The sequence below is a fragment of the Microcaecilia unicolor genome, chromosome 4 (genome assembly GCF_901765095.1).
Source record: "Microcaecilia unicolor chromosome 4, aMicUni1.1, whole genome shotgun sequence".
Classification (NCBI taxonomy): Eukaryota; Metazoa; Chordata; class Amphibia; order Gymnophiona; family Siphonopidae; genus Microcaecilia; species Microcaecilia unicolor.
In genome coordinates, this window is record NC_044034.1 from 244,215,466 (window position 1) to 244,232,862 (window position 17,397).

At 47.7% G+C, this 17,397-nt stretch overlaps 1 protein-coding gene across 1 annotated transcript in view; it reads right to left on the reverse strand.

Moving 5' to 3' along the window:
* The window catches only part of DNAJC3 (DnaJ heat shock protein family (Hsp40) member C3), a 114,508-nt gene that overhangs the window by 62,477 nt on the left and 34,634 nt on the right, over positions 1-17,397 (reverse strand). The window contains exons 3-4 of the mRNA XM_030201371.1: positions 16,872-16,996; positions 5,662-5,736 (exon numbers count right to left, since the gene is read on the reverse strand). Coding sequence (XP_030057231.1) covers positions 5,662-5,736; positions 16,872-16,996 — 200 coding nt within the window. The remainder of the gene's footprint in view (positions 1-5,661; positions 5,737-16,871; positions 16,997-17,397) is intronic.

The following is a 17,397-nucleotide window of genomic DNA, read 5'->3' on the forward strand; positions in this document are numbered from 1 at the left end:
TCTGGCTGCGAAGCCAGGGAAACACCCTTCAGGCGGCCCCTGAAGCAAGCCAGAGCCGCTACCTGGACTTTAAGGGAACTGAGCGACAGGCCTTTCTCCAGACCTTCTTGCAGGAACGCCAACACTGACGAAATTGGAGCAGTGAAGGGAGAAAGTGAGCCTGCTTCACACCATGCTGCAAAGATACGCCAAACCCTGGCGTAAGCAGTAGAAGTAGAGCGCTTCCTCGCTCTCAGCATAGTGGCGATGACCTTGTCTGAGAAGCCCTTCTTCCTCAGACGCTGCCGCTCAATAGCCAGGCCGTAAGACCAAAGGGAGAGGGATCCTCCATCACCACGGGACCCTGATGTAACAGGCCCTGCTCCACTGACAGCCGCAGAGGATCGTCGACTGAGAGCCTGAACAAGTCCGCATACCAGGGACGTCTGGGCCAATCCGGACCCACCAGGATTACCCTGCCGGGATGCTTTGCCACCCGGTCTAGCACCCTGCCCAACATGGGCCAGGGCGGGAACACATAGAGGAGCTCTTGTGTCGGCCACTGTTGGAGAAGAGCATCTACTCCCAGGGATCGAGGGTCCCGTCCTCTGCTGAAAAAGCGCGGCACTTGGCCATTGGCCGATGACGCCATCAGATCTAGGCTCGGCTGGCCCCAGCGCTTCGTGATGTCCAAGAACGCCTGAGCAGATAGTTGCCACTCTCCGGGCTCCAAGGTATGGCGACTGAGAAAGTCCGCCTTGACATTCATGACTCCGGCAATGTGGGCCGCTGAAAGCTGCTCCAGGTTCGCTTCCGCCCACTGGCAAAGACTCATAGCCTCCTTGGCTAGAGGGGCGCTCTTGGTACCTCCCTGGCGGTTGATATAGGCCACAGCCGTGGCATTGTCCGACAGGACCCGTACAGGCTTCAACACCAGTACCGGGATGAACTCCAATAACACCAACCGAATGGCTCTGAGTTCCAGGAGGTTGATAGACCACTTGCCTCTGCAGGAGACTAGAGCCCCTGCGCTGTCCTTCCCAAGCAGTGGGCTCCCCAGCCCATCAAAGAGGCGTCTGTCGTGACGACAATCCACTCCGGGGTCACCAGAGGCAATCCTGCAGACAACTTGTCTGTCTGCGTCCACCAGCTCAGCGCCTTGCGCACTGCTGGGTCCACGGGAAGGCGCACAGCATAATCCTCCGACATCGGAGTCCAGCGCAGCAGCAGAGATAGCTGTAGTGGTCTCATATGAGCCCTGGCCCAGGGCACTACTTCCATCGTGGCCGTCATAGAGCCCAACAGCTGCACGTAGTCCCAAGCCCGAATAGGAGAGACTACTAGGAACTAGTCCACCTGAGCCTGAAGCTTGACAATCCGATTGTCTGGCAGGAACACTCTGCCCACTTGGGTGTCGAATCGAACTTCCAGATACACCAGGGACTGAGTCGGGCGCAGCTGGCTCTTCTTCCAGTTGATGATCCATCCCAGGGAGCTCAAAAGAGCAATTACCCGGTCCATAGCTTTGCCGCACTCTGCATAAGAGGGGGCTCGGATCAACCAGTCGTCCAGATAAGGATGGACTTGTACTCCTTCCTTTAGCAGGAAGGCCGCTATGACCCCCATTACTTTGGAAAAGGTCCGCGGAGCAGTAGCCAACCCGAAAGGGAGGGCTCTGAACTGGAAGTGTCGTCTCAGGACTGTAAAACGCAGAAAGCGTTGGAGAGGAGGCCAGATGGGAATATGCAGGTACGCTTCCTTGATGTCCAAGGAAGCCAAGAACTCTCCTGCCTTCACTGCCGCTATAACAGAGCGGAGAGTCTCCATGCGAAAGTGCCTCACTTTCCAGGCCCGATTGACCCCTTTGAGGTCGAGGATAGGCCGGACAGAACCTCCTTTCTTTGGAACCACAAAGTAAATGGAGTAACGTCCCTTGCCAATCTGATTTTTTGGCACCGGAACGACCGCACCCCGGCGGATCAGGTTGTCCAAGGTCTGCTGCACTACCACAGCTTGACCGGAGACTTGCAGGGAGAGAGTACAAACCCGTCTCTTAAGGGTTGGCAGAACTCTAGCTTGTAGCCGTCTCTGATGACTTCCAGCACCCACGCGTCTGAAGTTATAGTGGTCCACTCGCCCAGAAACGAGGACAGCCGTCCTCCAATCTGCACTGGGGCGTGGACCAAGGCCCCGTCATTGGGTACGAGACCCTGGGGGAGGACCGGAGGGAGCACCTCCGGGACGGCGGTCTCTGCGAAAGGAATGCTGCTTGGGGGAGAAATTCCTCTTGAAGGAAGAGGGGGCAGAGGAACCCGACTTGCCCGGGCGGTACCGATGGGCTTCCTGCAACCGTCCTCTGGAGGTATCGGGACGAGTACTAACCCGAGCCCTGACCTCTGGTAATTTCTTGCCCTTAGACGTGCCGAGATCGGTCACGATTTTGTCCAGCTCGACCCCAAAGAGCAGCTTGCCTTTAAAAGGCAATCTAGCCAGGCGGGATTTAGAGGCGTGGTCAGCAGACCAATGTTTCAGCCAAAGCCACCGCCGCGCAGAGACTGTCTGAGCCATGCCTTTAGCTGAGGCTCTCCAGACATCATACAGCAAGTCTGCCAAATAGGCTAAGCCCGATTCCAGGGCCGGCCAATCAGCCCTCAAGGAATGATCCGAGGGGGAAGCCCGCTGCACCATAGTCAGGCACGCCCTGGCCACATAGGAGCCGCAAACTGAGGCCTGCAAACTTAAAGCAGCTGCCTCAAAGGACGACCTTAAGGCTGCCTCCAATCTTCTGTCTTGGGCGTCCTTTAGGGCCGTGCCACCTTCCACCGGCAACGCCGTTTTCTTAGTCACCGCAGTGATTAAAGAATCCACGGTAGGCCAAAGATAGGCCTCACGTTCACTCACAGCCAAAGGATAGAGGCGGGACATAGCCCTAGCCACTTTAAGGCTCGTTTCCGGGACATCCCATTGAGCCGCAATTAAGGTGTGCATGGCATCATGCACGTGGAAGGTTCTAGGCGGGCGCTTCGTCCCCAGCATAATGGCAGAGCCAAGAGGGGCTGAGGGAGAGACGTCCTCCGGAGAGGAAATCTTCAAAGTGTCCATGGCCTGTAACAACAGGTTGGGCAAATCCTCTGGGCTAAAAAGCCGCGCTGCAGAGGGGTCATCCGCTCCATCCGAGCGGGGATCTATCTCCTCCAAGGAATCCGCAAAGGATCGTTGGGAGACCTCAGACACGCTGCCCTCATCTACATCGGAGGAGACAAAAGTCCTCCAAGGCCTGGAAAACAACCCGAGGGCGTTTACCTCTGGGAACCTCAACCTCTTTATCCGAAGAGGGAGCAGGGGCAGCGTTTTGCATGAGGAAAGCCTGATGCAGCAGCAAAACAAACTCGGGGGAGAAACCCCCCAGACTGTGCACTTCCGCAGCCTGGGCAACAGCCCTAGACGCACTCTCAACCGGCGCTCGCAATAGCGGGGGAGAGACATGCTGCGCATCCAAAATGGCGTCCGGCGCGAAACTCCGTGAAGGAGCCGCGCGGGAAGAACGGCGCTTAACTTTAGCCGCTTTTGTGCCGTCGCCCAAATTAAGGGTGTTCATGGCATTAATGTCTCCAACCTCAAGGGCGGCCCCGAAGAAGCCGTCCGAGCCGCGTGGCCGGCCAAGATGGCGGAGGCGAGGAGCGGGGGATGGGCGTTTATGGCGGGAAAAAACCGCCACGCCGGAGGAACGACCGGGACATTCATCGGTCACTAAACTATCACCCATCAAGGGCGAATCAGGTTGTAAAACCCCCGCATCCCCTCTAGAAGCGCTCCAGCGATCCGGGGAGCGACCCTTTGCGCCCTCGCCCTCCGACGCCATTGCCACGAGGAGAAGAATCGGGGAACCCCCTGCCCGCTATAAAAAGGTAAAATTACCTGCTTGCCGCTCCGAGCTGTAACGAACTGGTGTCCCAGTGAGTAGCTGCAATGAACGTTTAAAGAAACGTCGAATTAAACGCCTTTAAGGACGTTTAAAAATTTTTTTTTTTTTTTTTTTTTTTTTTAAACGGAGCCAGCGGGAGGGGGGAGAAAAGGAGGGACCTGGCACCACCAGGTTTGCACTTGCTCAAAAGAGCCCTCAACCCCAGGCACTCAACAAAACCTAAATATTAGGCTTGGAGGCCTAGCCAGAGCTGCTGCTGTGTGTGACCACCACCTGCTGAGATAGAGAACATACTGAGGAGTTTCCGGCAGCACATGACCACATATAGGGAGGCAAAAGTTTGCTCTCTATCTCCACCTGCTGGTAGATGGACACAACCCACCAGTCTATGGATTGATCAGCTTGATGATATGGAATAGGTTATTGGACAGAAAACAGAGGGTAGGTTTAAATGGCCTTGTTTCTTAATGGAAGAGGGTGAATAGTGGAGTGCCACAGGGATCCGTACTGGGATGTGCTATTTATCATATTTATAAATAATCTGGAAATCAGAACAAGTGAGGTGATTAAATCTGCAGATGACACAAAACCATTCAAAGTTGTGAAAACACATGCAGACTGAAAGTTTGTAGGAAGACCTTAACTGGAATGCTGGGCAACCCAATGGCAGATGAAGTTTAATGTAGACAAATGCAAAGCACATTGGGAAAAATAATCTGAATCATAGTTAACCGATATTAGGGTCCACCTTGGGAGTCAGAACCCAAGAAAAAGATCTAAGTATCATTGTAGATGGTATGCTGAAATCTTCTGCCCAACGTGGAGGGGGGGGGGGGGGGGGGGGAACAGTAGCCAAAAAAGCAAACAGGATGCTAGGAATTATTAAGAAAGGGATAGTAAATAAGACCAACAATACTATAATACCTCTATCGCTCCATGGTATGGAGTATTGTGTTCAGTTCTGGTCGCCATCTCAAAAAAGATATAGCGGAATTAGAAATGGTCCAAAGAAGAGCAACCAAATTGATAAAGACAATGGAATTTCTCTCATATGAGGAAAGGCTACAGAGGTTAGGGCTCTTCAGCTTGGAAAAGAGATGGCTAAGGGGAGACTGAAGTCTACAAAACTCTGAGTGGTGTAGAAAGGGTAAAAGTGAACAGATTTTTTATTCTTTCAAAAAAGTGCAAAGACACTCTATGAAGTTACATGAAAATACTTTAAAAACAAATATTTTCACTCAACGAATATTTAAGCTTTGGAACTCATTGCTAGAGGATGTGGTAACAGTGATTAGCATATCTGGATTAGCATATCTGGATTTAAAAAACATTTGGACAAGTTCCTGGAGAAAAAGTCCATAATCTACTACCCCTGGGATTAGTAGCATGAAATGTTGCTACCATTTGGGGTTCTGCCAGGTATTTGTGACCTGAATTGGCCACTGTTGAAAAAAAGAATACCAGACTGGATGGACCATTGATCTAACCCAGTATGACTATTCTTATGTTCTCCCTCTCCTTCCCTACCCAAGATCTGTTAGCTACATCAACACCGGCAAGAGTCCAGAACATTAGACCCATTAAGAGAAGGTGATAAATTCCGTTCCCATAAGTTGTAGACCAAAACTTGCCCCGTCTACCTCTCTACGCACAGAGAGGATGAAAGAACAAAGGAACAAGTAGTGCTTGGAGTAGAAAGTGATTTAAAAAAGGGGTTTAGAACATGTAAAAATGTGCATTAAGTTCTTTCACCTTACCACATTCTTGAAGTCCTCTTCTGCTTCATCTAGTTTTCCTTGTTTAAGTAATAAATGCCCTCTTTGCAATCTTGCCTGCAAAGAAATAGAAAATTAAAAGGGCTAAGTAAGAGTTTAAACTTTGCCTTGCACAGAAGTACAGTGCTTAAAATAAGTTTGTGAACCCTTTTAGGATGGACTGTATTTTAGCACAATTTATTAGGATTTATTGCTTTTTAAATAAATTCACCCAAGGTAGAGTACAGCAAGAATAAGTTAAACATAGGCAATAGACAATTCAGTAGTAAACACATTCAAACAGTACACAGTATGCTACTTATATGTTATATAATATGCAATAAAACATCTTAATAGACAGCATACGGTATAAGCAGAAATGGGACAGGTGAGTGTAACAGAAAACAAAGGGGACTAATTTAAAGAGAAATTATGTCTTTCCTGACAATTTTCTTTTTCTGTTCTGAGTCAATGGGTATTATCCCTTCCTACCAGCAGATGGAGTTAGAGAAAACTGAATTTTGCCAGTGACATCACCAGCATAAGCAGAGGTTCTCCCTGGAACAATCCAGTATGCATCTGTCCAAGCAACAGAAGGCCCCTTTCTAAATGCACCCATGCCCCATCAACCACTGCAGCTACAATGACAATCAAGGAAGCAAAATATCACAGACTAGCACTTGCTACCCTGCATATACCAGGATACAGCCATATCACGAGAACCTGTATGGCTGCCAATCATAAATATTTTCTCCCCCCCCCCCCCCCCCAAGCACTGAAAAGGAAGCAAAGAGCACACCCAGAACCCTGGGACCAAGGTCTTCTAAGGGCAGGACTTCAGAACACTGTCACTGACTAAAGAACAGAACTCAGTTAAGACAATTTCTCCTTTCTTAGAATCAGCTCCATTGTTCTGAACCAATGAGATGTACCAAAGCAGATCTATTGAGTGGGGGAAGATAAGGCTTCCAAATGACAGCTCTGCCAAAGTCTGAGCAGGCTGTGACCAGAACGTCCAACCTGTAGTGCTTAGAAAACAAATGAAGTGACAACCAAGTTATCTGCAGATCTCCTCAGGGGAAACAGTCTGGGCCTCTTCCCAGGAAACGAGCTGAGCCCTAGCAGAATGTGCTTTGAGCCCCCGAGGCACTGGATGATTCTTGCTGATGTAAGTGGACTCAATAACCACCTTAATCGACTTTGCAATGGAAGCCAGAGACGCCACCTGGCCCTTCTGAGGGCCATGGAAAAAGTACAAAGAGGTGGTCCGAGAGACGAAACTTGTTAGTCTCAGAGTTACTCGAGTAGCATCCTCCAGACATCCAGTTTGTGAAACCTCCGACGGCAATCCCTGTGCCACCATGGAGGACAAACAACCCTCCTGATTCATATGGAACGGCGACAACATGGCCTGCAATTCAGAAACCCTCCTAGCAGAGGTGATGGCCACCAAAAATACCATCTTGAGGGTTAGATCCTTGCTGGAAGCCAAGCACATGGGCTAAAATGGAGCCTCAACAGTGCCCGGAGGACCATATTGAGGCCCCAGGAAGGAAAGGAATAAGAAAGAGGGGGTGCAGATGTACTACCCCCTCCAGAAACCGAGTGACCTCTTTTTTTTTTAATTTTTAGAAGTCTTTATTGATAAATGTTACAAAACGTCTGATACATAATACATTATGCAAGTCGTGTTACAGGCCTTTTAAGTAAGCCAGAATGTTTTCCACAAGTCACGATTATGCAACATAGAACACAACAACAATTTCTTTGTATATCAAAAGGAGAAAAAGAAAAGAATACAATATTCTTGTTATATTGAAATGGCAAATAAAGTAATCAGACTTGTGATTTCAAAACTTCACTTTTCCAGTGTTTTCATTTATGTTACTAATCCCTTATTCTTAACCTCTCTTAACACAGGTATACCCTTCCCACCCTCCCTCCCCGTCCCTCCCACCCGTCCAGCACAACCTTAACAAACACTTTGGTCACATTATACATGAAGAAGAAAAGGGTCCCAGATCTGATGCCATCTGTCTAATTGGTTACGCCTCTCCGCTAGAAGCCTTTCCATTTCACAAGTGTGTCTCAATTTCTGGACCCATCTAGTGATAGGCGGTGTCACCGGCCGCTTCCAGTATGCGGCAATTATTACTCTTGCTGCGGTTATGGCTTGTCCCACAAATTTATGCTGAACACTGGGAAGGTTCACCGCCCCCCCCAAGAAATAGAAAGAAAGTTGGACTCCATGGCAGTGGACTGCCCGTCCACCGTTGTAACCTGCAATGAATCGATCTCCAATAGGCCCTGACCTTCTTACAGGTCCACCAGATATGACCAGCTGTGCCCCTTACTCCACAACCCCTCCAGCACAGCCCTGACAATGCAGGATAGATATGCTGTAGACGTTCAGGCGTCAAGTACCAACGGTACAATATCTTCACAGCATTTTCCTTAAAGGGCACATGAGACGACACCCTCATGACCGCCCGCTCCATCCTCTCCCAGGTTGCTTCCTCAATTACCATACCCAGCTCCCTCTGCCAACTCTTCCTGTGGAGCGTGTAGCTCGGGGGATATCTATTAATAATACGGTAGAGGCGAGAGATCACCCCAGCCGTAGTGGGTGGGCCGTCACAAATAAGCTCCAGCGCAGTTTGTTCCCTTGCCATGACCTCCCGAACTGCACTTGTCTTAAGAAAGGAGGCTAGCTGAAGGTATGAGTATCTATCTGACCCCACTATCGGGAATCTTTCAAGAGCTGCAGGATAGGACAACAGTTTCTCTCCATCAAATAGCTGACCCCACATTCGTAGGCCCCCAGAGAACCATCTTGTGAATACTCCTTTTGTCGTTCCAGGATAAAACAATGGGTTGTAGGCTATGGGGGACAGACGGGATAGCGTTGTGCGGCGATGTAGGAACATGCTGTCCCAATTGGAAAGGGTGACGTATATTGATGGGCATAGTCCATTCTCCAGAGACCTAAATGAACCCGGGATCCACATGAGGGCCCCCAGTGACCTGTCGCCCAGGGTGTATTGTTCAAGCTGTACCCACTGCCTGTCTGGGTAGTCTTGGAACCATTCCACTGCTGCTCGTGCCTGAACTGCTCTGTAGTACCAGGCCAAATTGGGTACACCCAGCCCTCCCCTATCCCTGCCCTGATACAGAACCGTGCGTGCCAGACGTGGACGCTTCCCTGCCCAAATAAAACGCATTATACGGTCCTGTAGTGATGATAAAAATCTTCGTGGCATATTAATTGGGAGAGCCTGAAATAAGTATAATAGGCGTGGCAAAACGTTCATCTTTACTGCTGCTATTCGACCAAACCACGAAAGGGCAATGTCACCCCATTTACCCAGGTCTTCTATGAGAGCCTCTGCCAAACCTTTATAGTTGGCCGAGAAAAGATCAGAGAGGTCTGCTGTCAAGTTAACCCCCAGGTAACGAATGCTCTTTTCTGCCCATCTAAATGCATAGGAGGTCTTCAGTGAGTCCCTGAGCTCCGTCGGGAGGGTTATGTTCAAAACCTCAGACTTGGACATATTAACTTTAAATCCCGACATGGTCGAGTATTCATCTATCTCCCGCAGAAGCTCGGGGAAAGTGGACAGGGGATTAGTGACAAATAACAGGACATCGTCCGCGAAAAGGGCTAGTTTATGAGTTCTCCCACCCATAGTTAGTCCTGATATGTTTGGATTATTTCTTAGCCGGGTTGCAAATGGTTCCATAACCATAGCAAATAATAGGGGAGACAGAGGGCAACCCTGTCTAGTGCCTCTATGCAAGGGTATCATCCCCGAATTACCCCCGTTCACCCGAATACAAGCTTTAGGAGAGCTATAGAATGCTTGTATCCATTTACAAAACTGTGGTCCTATTCCAAAGGTATCCATTACCCTGTACATGAATGGCCAATGCACCCTATCGAATGCCTTTTCTGCATCCAAGCTAAGGAGGCATAGAGGTCTCTTCATTTTCTTAGCCAAATATATTAAATCAACCACTCTCCTAGTGTTGTCAGTAGCTTTTCTATAAGGGACAAATCCCACCTGATCAGGATGGATAACCGCTGGGAGCAAGGGTGCCAGCCTATTGGCCAAAACTTTAGCTAGGATCTTGACATCAGCATTTAGAACAGAAATAGGGCGAAAGGATCCACATTCCTTATGATCTTTATTCGGTTTGGGCAATACCGCAATCCACGCTTCCAACATGGTTGCGGGAAAAGACTCTCCCTTCCCTATCAAGTTAAATAAATCAGCTAGCAGTGGGGACAATTCAATGTTATATTTCTTGTAAAATTCGTTGGGGAATCCGTCCAAACCTGGCGACTTGCAGGATGGTAAGTGTTGAATAGCTTTTTGTACCTCGACTGGGGTAACCGGTGCGTCTAAAGCTATTCTTTGCTGACTAGTTAGGGAAGTCAATTGGCTCTCCGCCAAATAGTCCGAAATAGCATTTTCAGGTGGATTGTTCTCCTGTGCATAGAGTTTCTGATAGAATTCACTAAAGCGCCTCCTTATGGCCTCAGACGTGTTAAGCAATTCTCCCTTCGAACCCCTTATGTGAGGGACCGTTCGGTCCACTCTTTGCCTACGCAGCTTTATGGCCAGGAGTCTACCTGCCTTGTTAGTGAATTCATAAGATCGAACTTTGTTTCTGGATTGTAACCAACTTAGCTGTTCTGAATAAATAGAATCCAGCTGAAGCCTCTGCCCACGCAACTCTTCCAAAACTTCCCGGGAACCTCCCAACTTGTGTTGTGCCTCCAGTTTCCTTATCTTGTCCAAACACTGTGCCAGCTGGGTCCTACGCACCCTAGCTCGTCTACTAGCTATCTGTATAAAGTAACCTCTTGAGACTGCCTTCATTGCATCCCACACCACACTGAGGGGGGGGGCCAGATTCCATATTTAACTCCAGATACTCTTTCAGGACCTTCCTACAACCCTCCACCACCTCCCCCTCCAGTAATAAGTCTGTGTTAAGTGTCCATCTTTGGTCTTTGACCTCTGCTTTGATAGTCGGTAAAACCACCCATACTGGGGCATGGTCTGAGATTGTTATACTGCCAATTTCTGCTCTCGGGCCCCTCTCTGCTAATGTGACGTCCAGAAAAATGTAGTCGATTCGAGAGTATGACTTATGTACAGGGGAGAAAAAGGTATAGTCCTTGGTTGTCATATGACTCAGTCTCCAAACATCCAGGGTGCCTAGTGAGTGGACCAAGGAACACAAAGCCAATGAATCCCTAGATGTCGGTTGTGGTGATCTCCCAGATCTGTCCACCCCAGGATCCATAACTTCATTAAAATCACCCCCCATAATCAGGGAACCCCTGGTGAACGTAGCGAGTATGTTTTTCACCTTAGTGTAAAAAGTTCCCTGGTGTTCATTTGGGGCATAAATAGAGGCAAGTGTGAGATCTACCTGACCCAGGACAATTTGCAGAAGCAAGAAACGCCCTCCCGAATCCCGTCTGATTTTCTTTATTTGGGCCGAGATTGTTTTGTGAAACAGAACTGCCACCCCACGTTTTCTGGAATCGTCGGCAGAGGAGGCAAAGAAGACACTTGGGTATTCTGGATGGGCTAACAGTCTCTCATGTGCCCTGCGGAGATGGGTCTCTTGCAGTAGTATAATATGCGGCCTAAGCAACTGCATCTCTTTGAAAAACTTCTGCCTTTTCTGAGGCATGTTCAGCCCCTTGACATTATATGATAAGATTTTTAAGTCTGTGTTCATACCTAAGTTGTTACTCCAGCTGTTCTACCCCCCACCAAGTAGGAACCCTCCACTTCATGTTTTTGTGCTATCCAGTACCAATTGTGCTCCCTTCCTATCCTAACCCTCCCCCCCCCCTTTAATAACCCTCCCCCTACCCATACCCACCCTATCCCCTCCTGTTTAACACCGACTAGAGGGATCAAGTCCCAATAGTGGGAAATGAGGAAATAACACACCTGCATCCAGGCACCCCAACCCCCCCTCCCCCCCCGATATCCTATGTCATCACCAATGGCACGGGCACAGCTCGAGCACTCTTAATCGCCCACATGTTTGATTGAATCCTGCCCATTGTCCATCACCTTACATTCCCCCTCTTCTTAGCGTCTCGTAACTATGCAACTTTATACATATTATACCTCACATCCATGATTGTTATATACTCTATGGGCTTTAAAGTTAAGGTTCAAGTATGCATAGAATAGCAATAATAAACTGAGTACATTGTATTGTCAAACTTGAAACAGAGAGTATTTTACTTAACTCTCTACAACATTACCAACCCTGAGAACAGTTTCGGCTAGTTTTCATCTGGCCAAGTTCAAGTGTCTTCCACAGCCACTTTTCTTTTTGGAATATTCCTTTTAGGAGTAGCAGGAATCCTCTGCCACTTTTGAAGCTTTGTCTTCGTGGCTGGGGCCAGAGCGCCTGGCGGTTTGGTTGTCTGTACCAGGCCTGCCCCGTGCAGGGATTTCCAGGCCTCTGTCAGCGATGTAGCTCTCATCTTAACACCCTGGAGTGAGTAAATGAGAGAAAAAGGGAAGCCCCATCTATAGGCAATCTGTTCTTTGGCCAAAATGTCCAGAGCTGGCTTCATCAGCCGTCTTTGTTGCAAGGTGAACTGTGATAGGTCTTGATAAACAGATACACGGGTCCCGCCATAATCCAAATTGGGCTTTTTCCTGGCGCAGTTGAGCAATTGTTCCTTAGTTTCATACCTATGAAACCGGGTGATGATGTCCCGTGTTCTATTTTCCTGCCGCTGGCCCAGGGATCTGTGTGCTCTGTCGATCTCGATTTTTATCCCTGCTGCATCTGCCCCCAGCAAACTGGCGCACAGTGTCTGTACAATTTGAGTAACATTCTCCGTCTCTCCGCCCTCAGGAACTCCGCGGAATCTAAGGTTGTTTCTCCGTCCCCTATTTTCAAGATCATCCAATTTATAGGTTAGATCTACATATTTTTGATCTAGGGTTTGGAGATTAGTCTCAAATGCTTGTATAGACTCCGAGTGCTCTTCCAGCTTAGATTCTGCCTCCTCAACTCTGCTCCCCAGTTCACGGAGGTCTGAGCTCAGCGACTCCATTCTGTCCAAAATCTCTTCCTTCGATTTATTTATATCCGATTGTATACCGCTCAAAATCTGGCGAAGTTCGCCTGAAATTCCTTTTTTGATATGCGGTTTCCGCGATTCTGCTAGTGAGAGCGCCGAATCAGAGTCAGAAGGAGAGACCGGCGCCATTACCTCGTGGCGCTTCGCGGTTTTAGCCGGTCCGCCGCCAGCTGACTTCTCCTGCTCTTTTGCTCGCGCCGAAGACGCTTTGCTCATTCTGTTATCGATGATGAGCAGCGGGGAACACTGCAAAAAGTTCCAAAGAGGTTGGTGATGGCTTTTTATAGCTTTTATATGTATCGAGGAACGGGAGCTAAAACGCTAGGCAGCCATCTGCTTCAGTGACGTCACTTCCTCCGAGTGACCTCTTTAAGCAACAGATGCCCTTCCCCTTCTGAAAGCTGGACAATGCAGTCACCTGGACCCTCAGGGAGCTCATGTTCCAGGACCTGCTGCAGAAAACCAAAAGCAATTCTGGAACCTAAGCCCTCCAAGTACATAGGGACAGTACCATGCACCAGGATTTAAACATGTACACTAGACCCTGACAAACCAGGGATGAATGCACATATCTAATCGTCACCTCTCAACAGCCATACTGTAAGCCAAAAAAAAAAAAAAGCTGGATCCTCCATCTCTACCAGCCCTCACTGGAGCAGAACCCGACCCTTCCAGGTAGCAGCAGACACCAGAGACACACAAGGTCTGAGAGGCCAATCTGATGTTACCAGCAAGACCAAAATGAGGATGATGCGTAATAAGCGACTAATGAGAGACCATAGATGAAGACTTGGCCAGTCCACTACTGTCCATGGCTGTACTATGCCATCTATCTTGTGATAGGCTAGGTCCCTCCAGCCACCAAGAAGCACTCCATCTTCGGTTTGGCTCTGGACGCTATCAAGTCGAACTAAGGAGGCCCCCAGGGTCCACAAGCAGATGTAAAGGGAGGGAGAGAAAAAAAAAACCTCAGAAAGTTCGTTTGCACATTGTCTTTGCCTACAATATGGACCATTGAGAGACCCTGCAGATGCATGTCTGCCCACTGAAAGACTCTCCGCCTCTACAGCCGCTGCCAAACTCCTGTTCCACCCTGCTTGATTATGTACGCCACTGCCATAGCATTGTCCAACAGCACTGACCACTTTCCCCAAGAGTGACAGAGATGCGGTAGCCATGTTAGTCCACTGTTACAGGTAATCAACAGAAATAGAACAAAATAAAACTTGGAAAAGAAAATAAGATAATATCTTTTTTATTGAACATAATACTTTTTTTGATTAGCATTTGAAGGTAGCCCTTCTTTGTCAGATCGGAAATAAGCAATGTTGATAGATGACAGTAAATAGAAGTGAAACATCAAAGCATTTCAGTGACAGTCTTAACAGGATGAGGGTGGGTTAGGTGAGAGACAGGGAGAGCTGGGTGGATGAGGGACAGGGAGATATGCATGGAGATAAGAGGGTGACAAAGCAGTGCTATCAGCATGCCCTAACCTATGTGCGCTATCCTGCCTAACTGCCCCTGCTTAACTTGGCCCAGTGCTCCAACATTTCTGTCCCCAGCTCTCTGGGTACACCTAGAGGGGAATTCTGTACTAGTATTTTACAACAGCATTAACCCCTGACAAAGGGCATGAAGCTAGCTAGGCCAACTGATTTTTTTTTTTTTTTTTTGTATACGTGCTGCTGAAGAGAGCACTTTTGGATAGCATGGGAACTACAGGGGGAGCCTGTGGAGAATACACCCAAACAGGGCGAACAGCAGGGGCGTAGGTACGGGTGGGCATAGGCCCACCCAATTTCAGCTCTGGCCCGCCCACCCACTCTTCAAGGCCCGCACCAGCCCCAGCTCCCATTGCCGGCCACTGCTGCTTTTCCTGATGAGCAGCAGGGCCGGCGCTACAAAAAGAAAAAGCGCTCAGCTGACTGAGCTGAGCGCCAACGCTAACATGACGAGAAAAAATGTTTTTTAAAAAACGCGGCACCGCAGGCAGCCTCGAAGCATTGGCTGCTGGCTCTGCAGGCTCCTCCCGTCTCTTACGTCACTGCCCCTGGAGCGAAGCAGGGGCAGTGACTTAAGAGATGGGAGGAGCCTGCAGAGCCAGCAGCCAATGCTTCGAGGCTGCCTGCGGTGCCACGTTTTATTTAAACATTTTTTTCTCATCGCGTTAGCGCTCAGCTCAGTCAGCTGAGCGCTTCTTTTTGTAGCGCCGGCCCTGCTGCTCATCAGGAAAAGCAGCAGTGGCCGGTGGGCCTGAATCGGGAGAGAGACACTGGATGGAAGGATGGGGAGAGAAAGAGGGGAGATGGATGAAAGGATGCAGAGAAAACGGGGACAGACTGGAAGGATGTGGAGAGAGAAGGGACACTGAACAGAAAAGGGTAGAGAGATAGACACTGGTTAGAAGGAGGGAGAGAGACATTAGATGGAAGGATCAGGAGAGAGGGTAGATGGGTAGAAGGATGGGGAAAGAATGAGGGAAGATGCTGGATGGAAGGGTAGGGAGAAAGAGGTGACACGATGGAAGGATGCAGAAAGAAAGAGAGGAGACTATTGGAAGGATGGGGAGAGAGAGGGGAGACACTGGAAGGATGGGGAGAGAAAGAGGAGAGCTGCTGCATGGAAAGGGGGAGTAGTGAAAAATTAGAGAATAAGAGGAAGGGGCATGGGGAGAAAAAGGGTGAGAAAAAGATGAAGCCATAAGTAGATGAAGGAAATTAAAGAATGGATAGTAAGAATGAATTAAATCTGGACACAGAGAGAGGCAGAAAAATATTGAAGAAAGCAAAGAAAAAGGAGAGAAAAATGACAAGTGGCCAGGAAACCCTGGCAGAAGAGTTAAGCGAAAACAAAGGAAAGCAGAATCTAGAGACTGGGAGCAACACAATGAGAAAAAGTAAATGGCCATACAACAAAGGTAAAGAAAATAATTTTATTTTTAATTTAGGATAAAGTAATATGGTGTTAATAAAGTTTCAGAGACCAATACTTCCTTCCTTAGGTCAGGAGAGGATACCATAACAGCATTATACTGACCTGAGGCAGGAGGTTTTGGCCTCTGAAAGCTCACTGAAAAGGATTAGGCTATTAAATAAATTGTCTGAAATCTGATGCACTGAAAAGCAGCACTTTACCCTGTGTGACAAATGCATCTGAGTGTGACTAAATTTTGCTGGGGGGGGGGGGGGGGGTAGAGAGAAAATTTTGTGCCCACCCACTTTGGGTTCAGGCCCACCCAAAATTGGCAGTCTGGCTACGCCACTGGCGAACAGGCAAGAGGGGCAAGGAGGATGGGGACTCACACATCTTGGGCAAGGCCCTTCAGGACCAAGCGAAAGCCATACATAGTGGCACTAAGAAGTGCAACTGGGGGCTGCAGAACCAAGGTCAACCAGTTAATGTCCCGAGACCATGACCTGGGAGAGGCCAGGCTTGACCACTCTGTGCAAACATGGCCAGCAGAGCTGGGAGCTAGGCCAAGGACAGGAGCAACATCAGCACAAACTACCAAATCTAAAGTAAAAATGTTCAAGAAGAAAACTATCAGCAGCCTTCATTTCATGTATTTGTATGACAAGAAAAAAAAAAAAAAAAAGAAGTTCCTAGGAACTGAAAAGGAATACCAGAAAAGAAAAATTCAAAAAGAGACCCAACAGGGGAAATGTATTCTTCTCAGATCGGTCTCAAGACAAAAGAAAACACTGTTTAAGTAATACTGATTTACTATGCTTTTAAAAAAAACAGGACTCTGAAAGGAAAGCATCATCATTCATACTGCACCAGTAACTCCTTGTAAGATATACCAGTAGGTTCTAGCCTCTTATTTCTAATCAAATCCATTTGTCTGAACTTCCACTAAGAGAATACATTGTTTTTAAAAAGTCTACCTTTACTGCAGCTATTGATCTCAAAAGAAAACCAATAATAAAAAGAAAAGCGCAGCTGATACCACTGATCTTGAGTTGACTTAGTAGGTAAAGAACTTTTGAAATGCTAAATCATAATACATTTGAAGGCAATATGTTAAAAGAAAAGCCACCAATTTACTGTGAGTGCTTCAGAGCAAAACAGTACTTACTGATGTAAAATCTGGCTTCAATTCAATCACTTTACTTAAATCAGGAATTGCAGCTTTAGATTTGCCCATGGCTAGATAAACTGTTGCCCGTCTGTAAAAGGCAATATAATTTTCTGGGTCTCCATCTAGAATAAACAATCATGCATTAAAAACCCAAAGTAGTACACATCACCGAAACAAAAGTCCTTTTACATTTCAATTGCACCTATGATAAAAATGTAAATATATATATTTTTTTAAGGAAAAAAAAAATACAAAGTGCTTATCCGATTGCCAAATCAGATTCAACATCTGTACACTTTACTGCTTCTAGCTATATTAGACTGTCATGTTTCATGCTTGGCAACTAAACATAGTATTTCTCGATTTCTGCATGCAACTGAAATCATTTAGGATTTATTTACATATGCAATGCTCATTGCCATAATGCTCTCCCACTATCTGCTACTGAAGATTTAATATTAGTAACAAACACACACAAAAATTTGCAATGAAATAAATATTCTTGCCCAATACATGTTTTTGA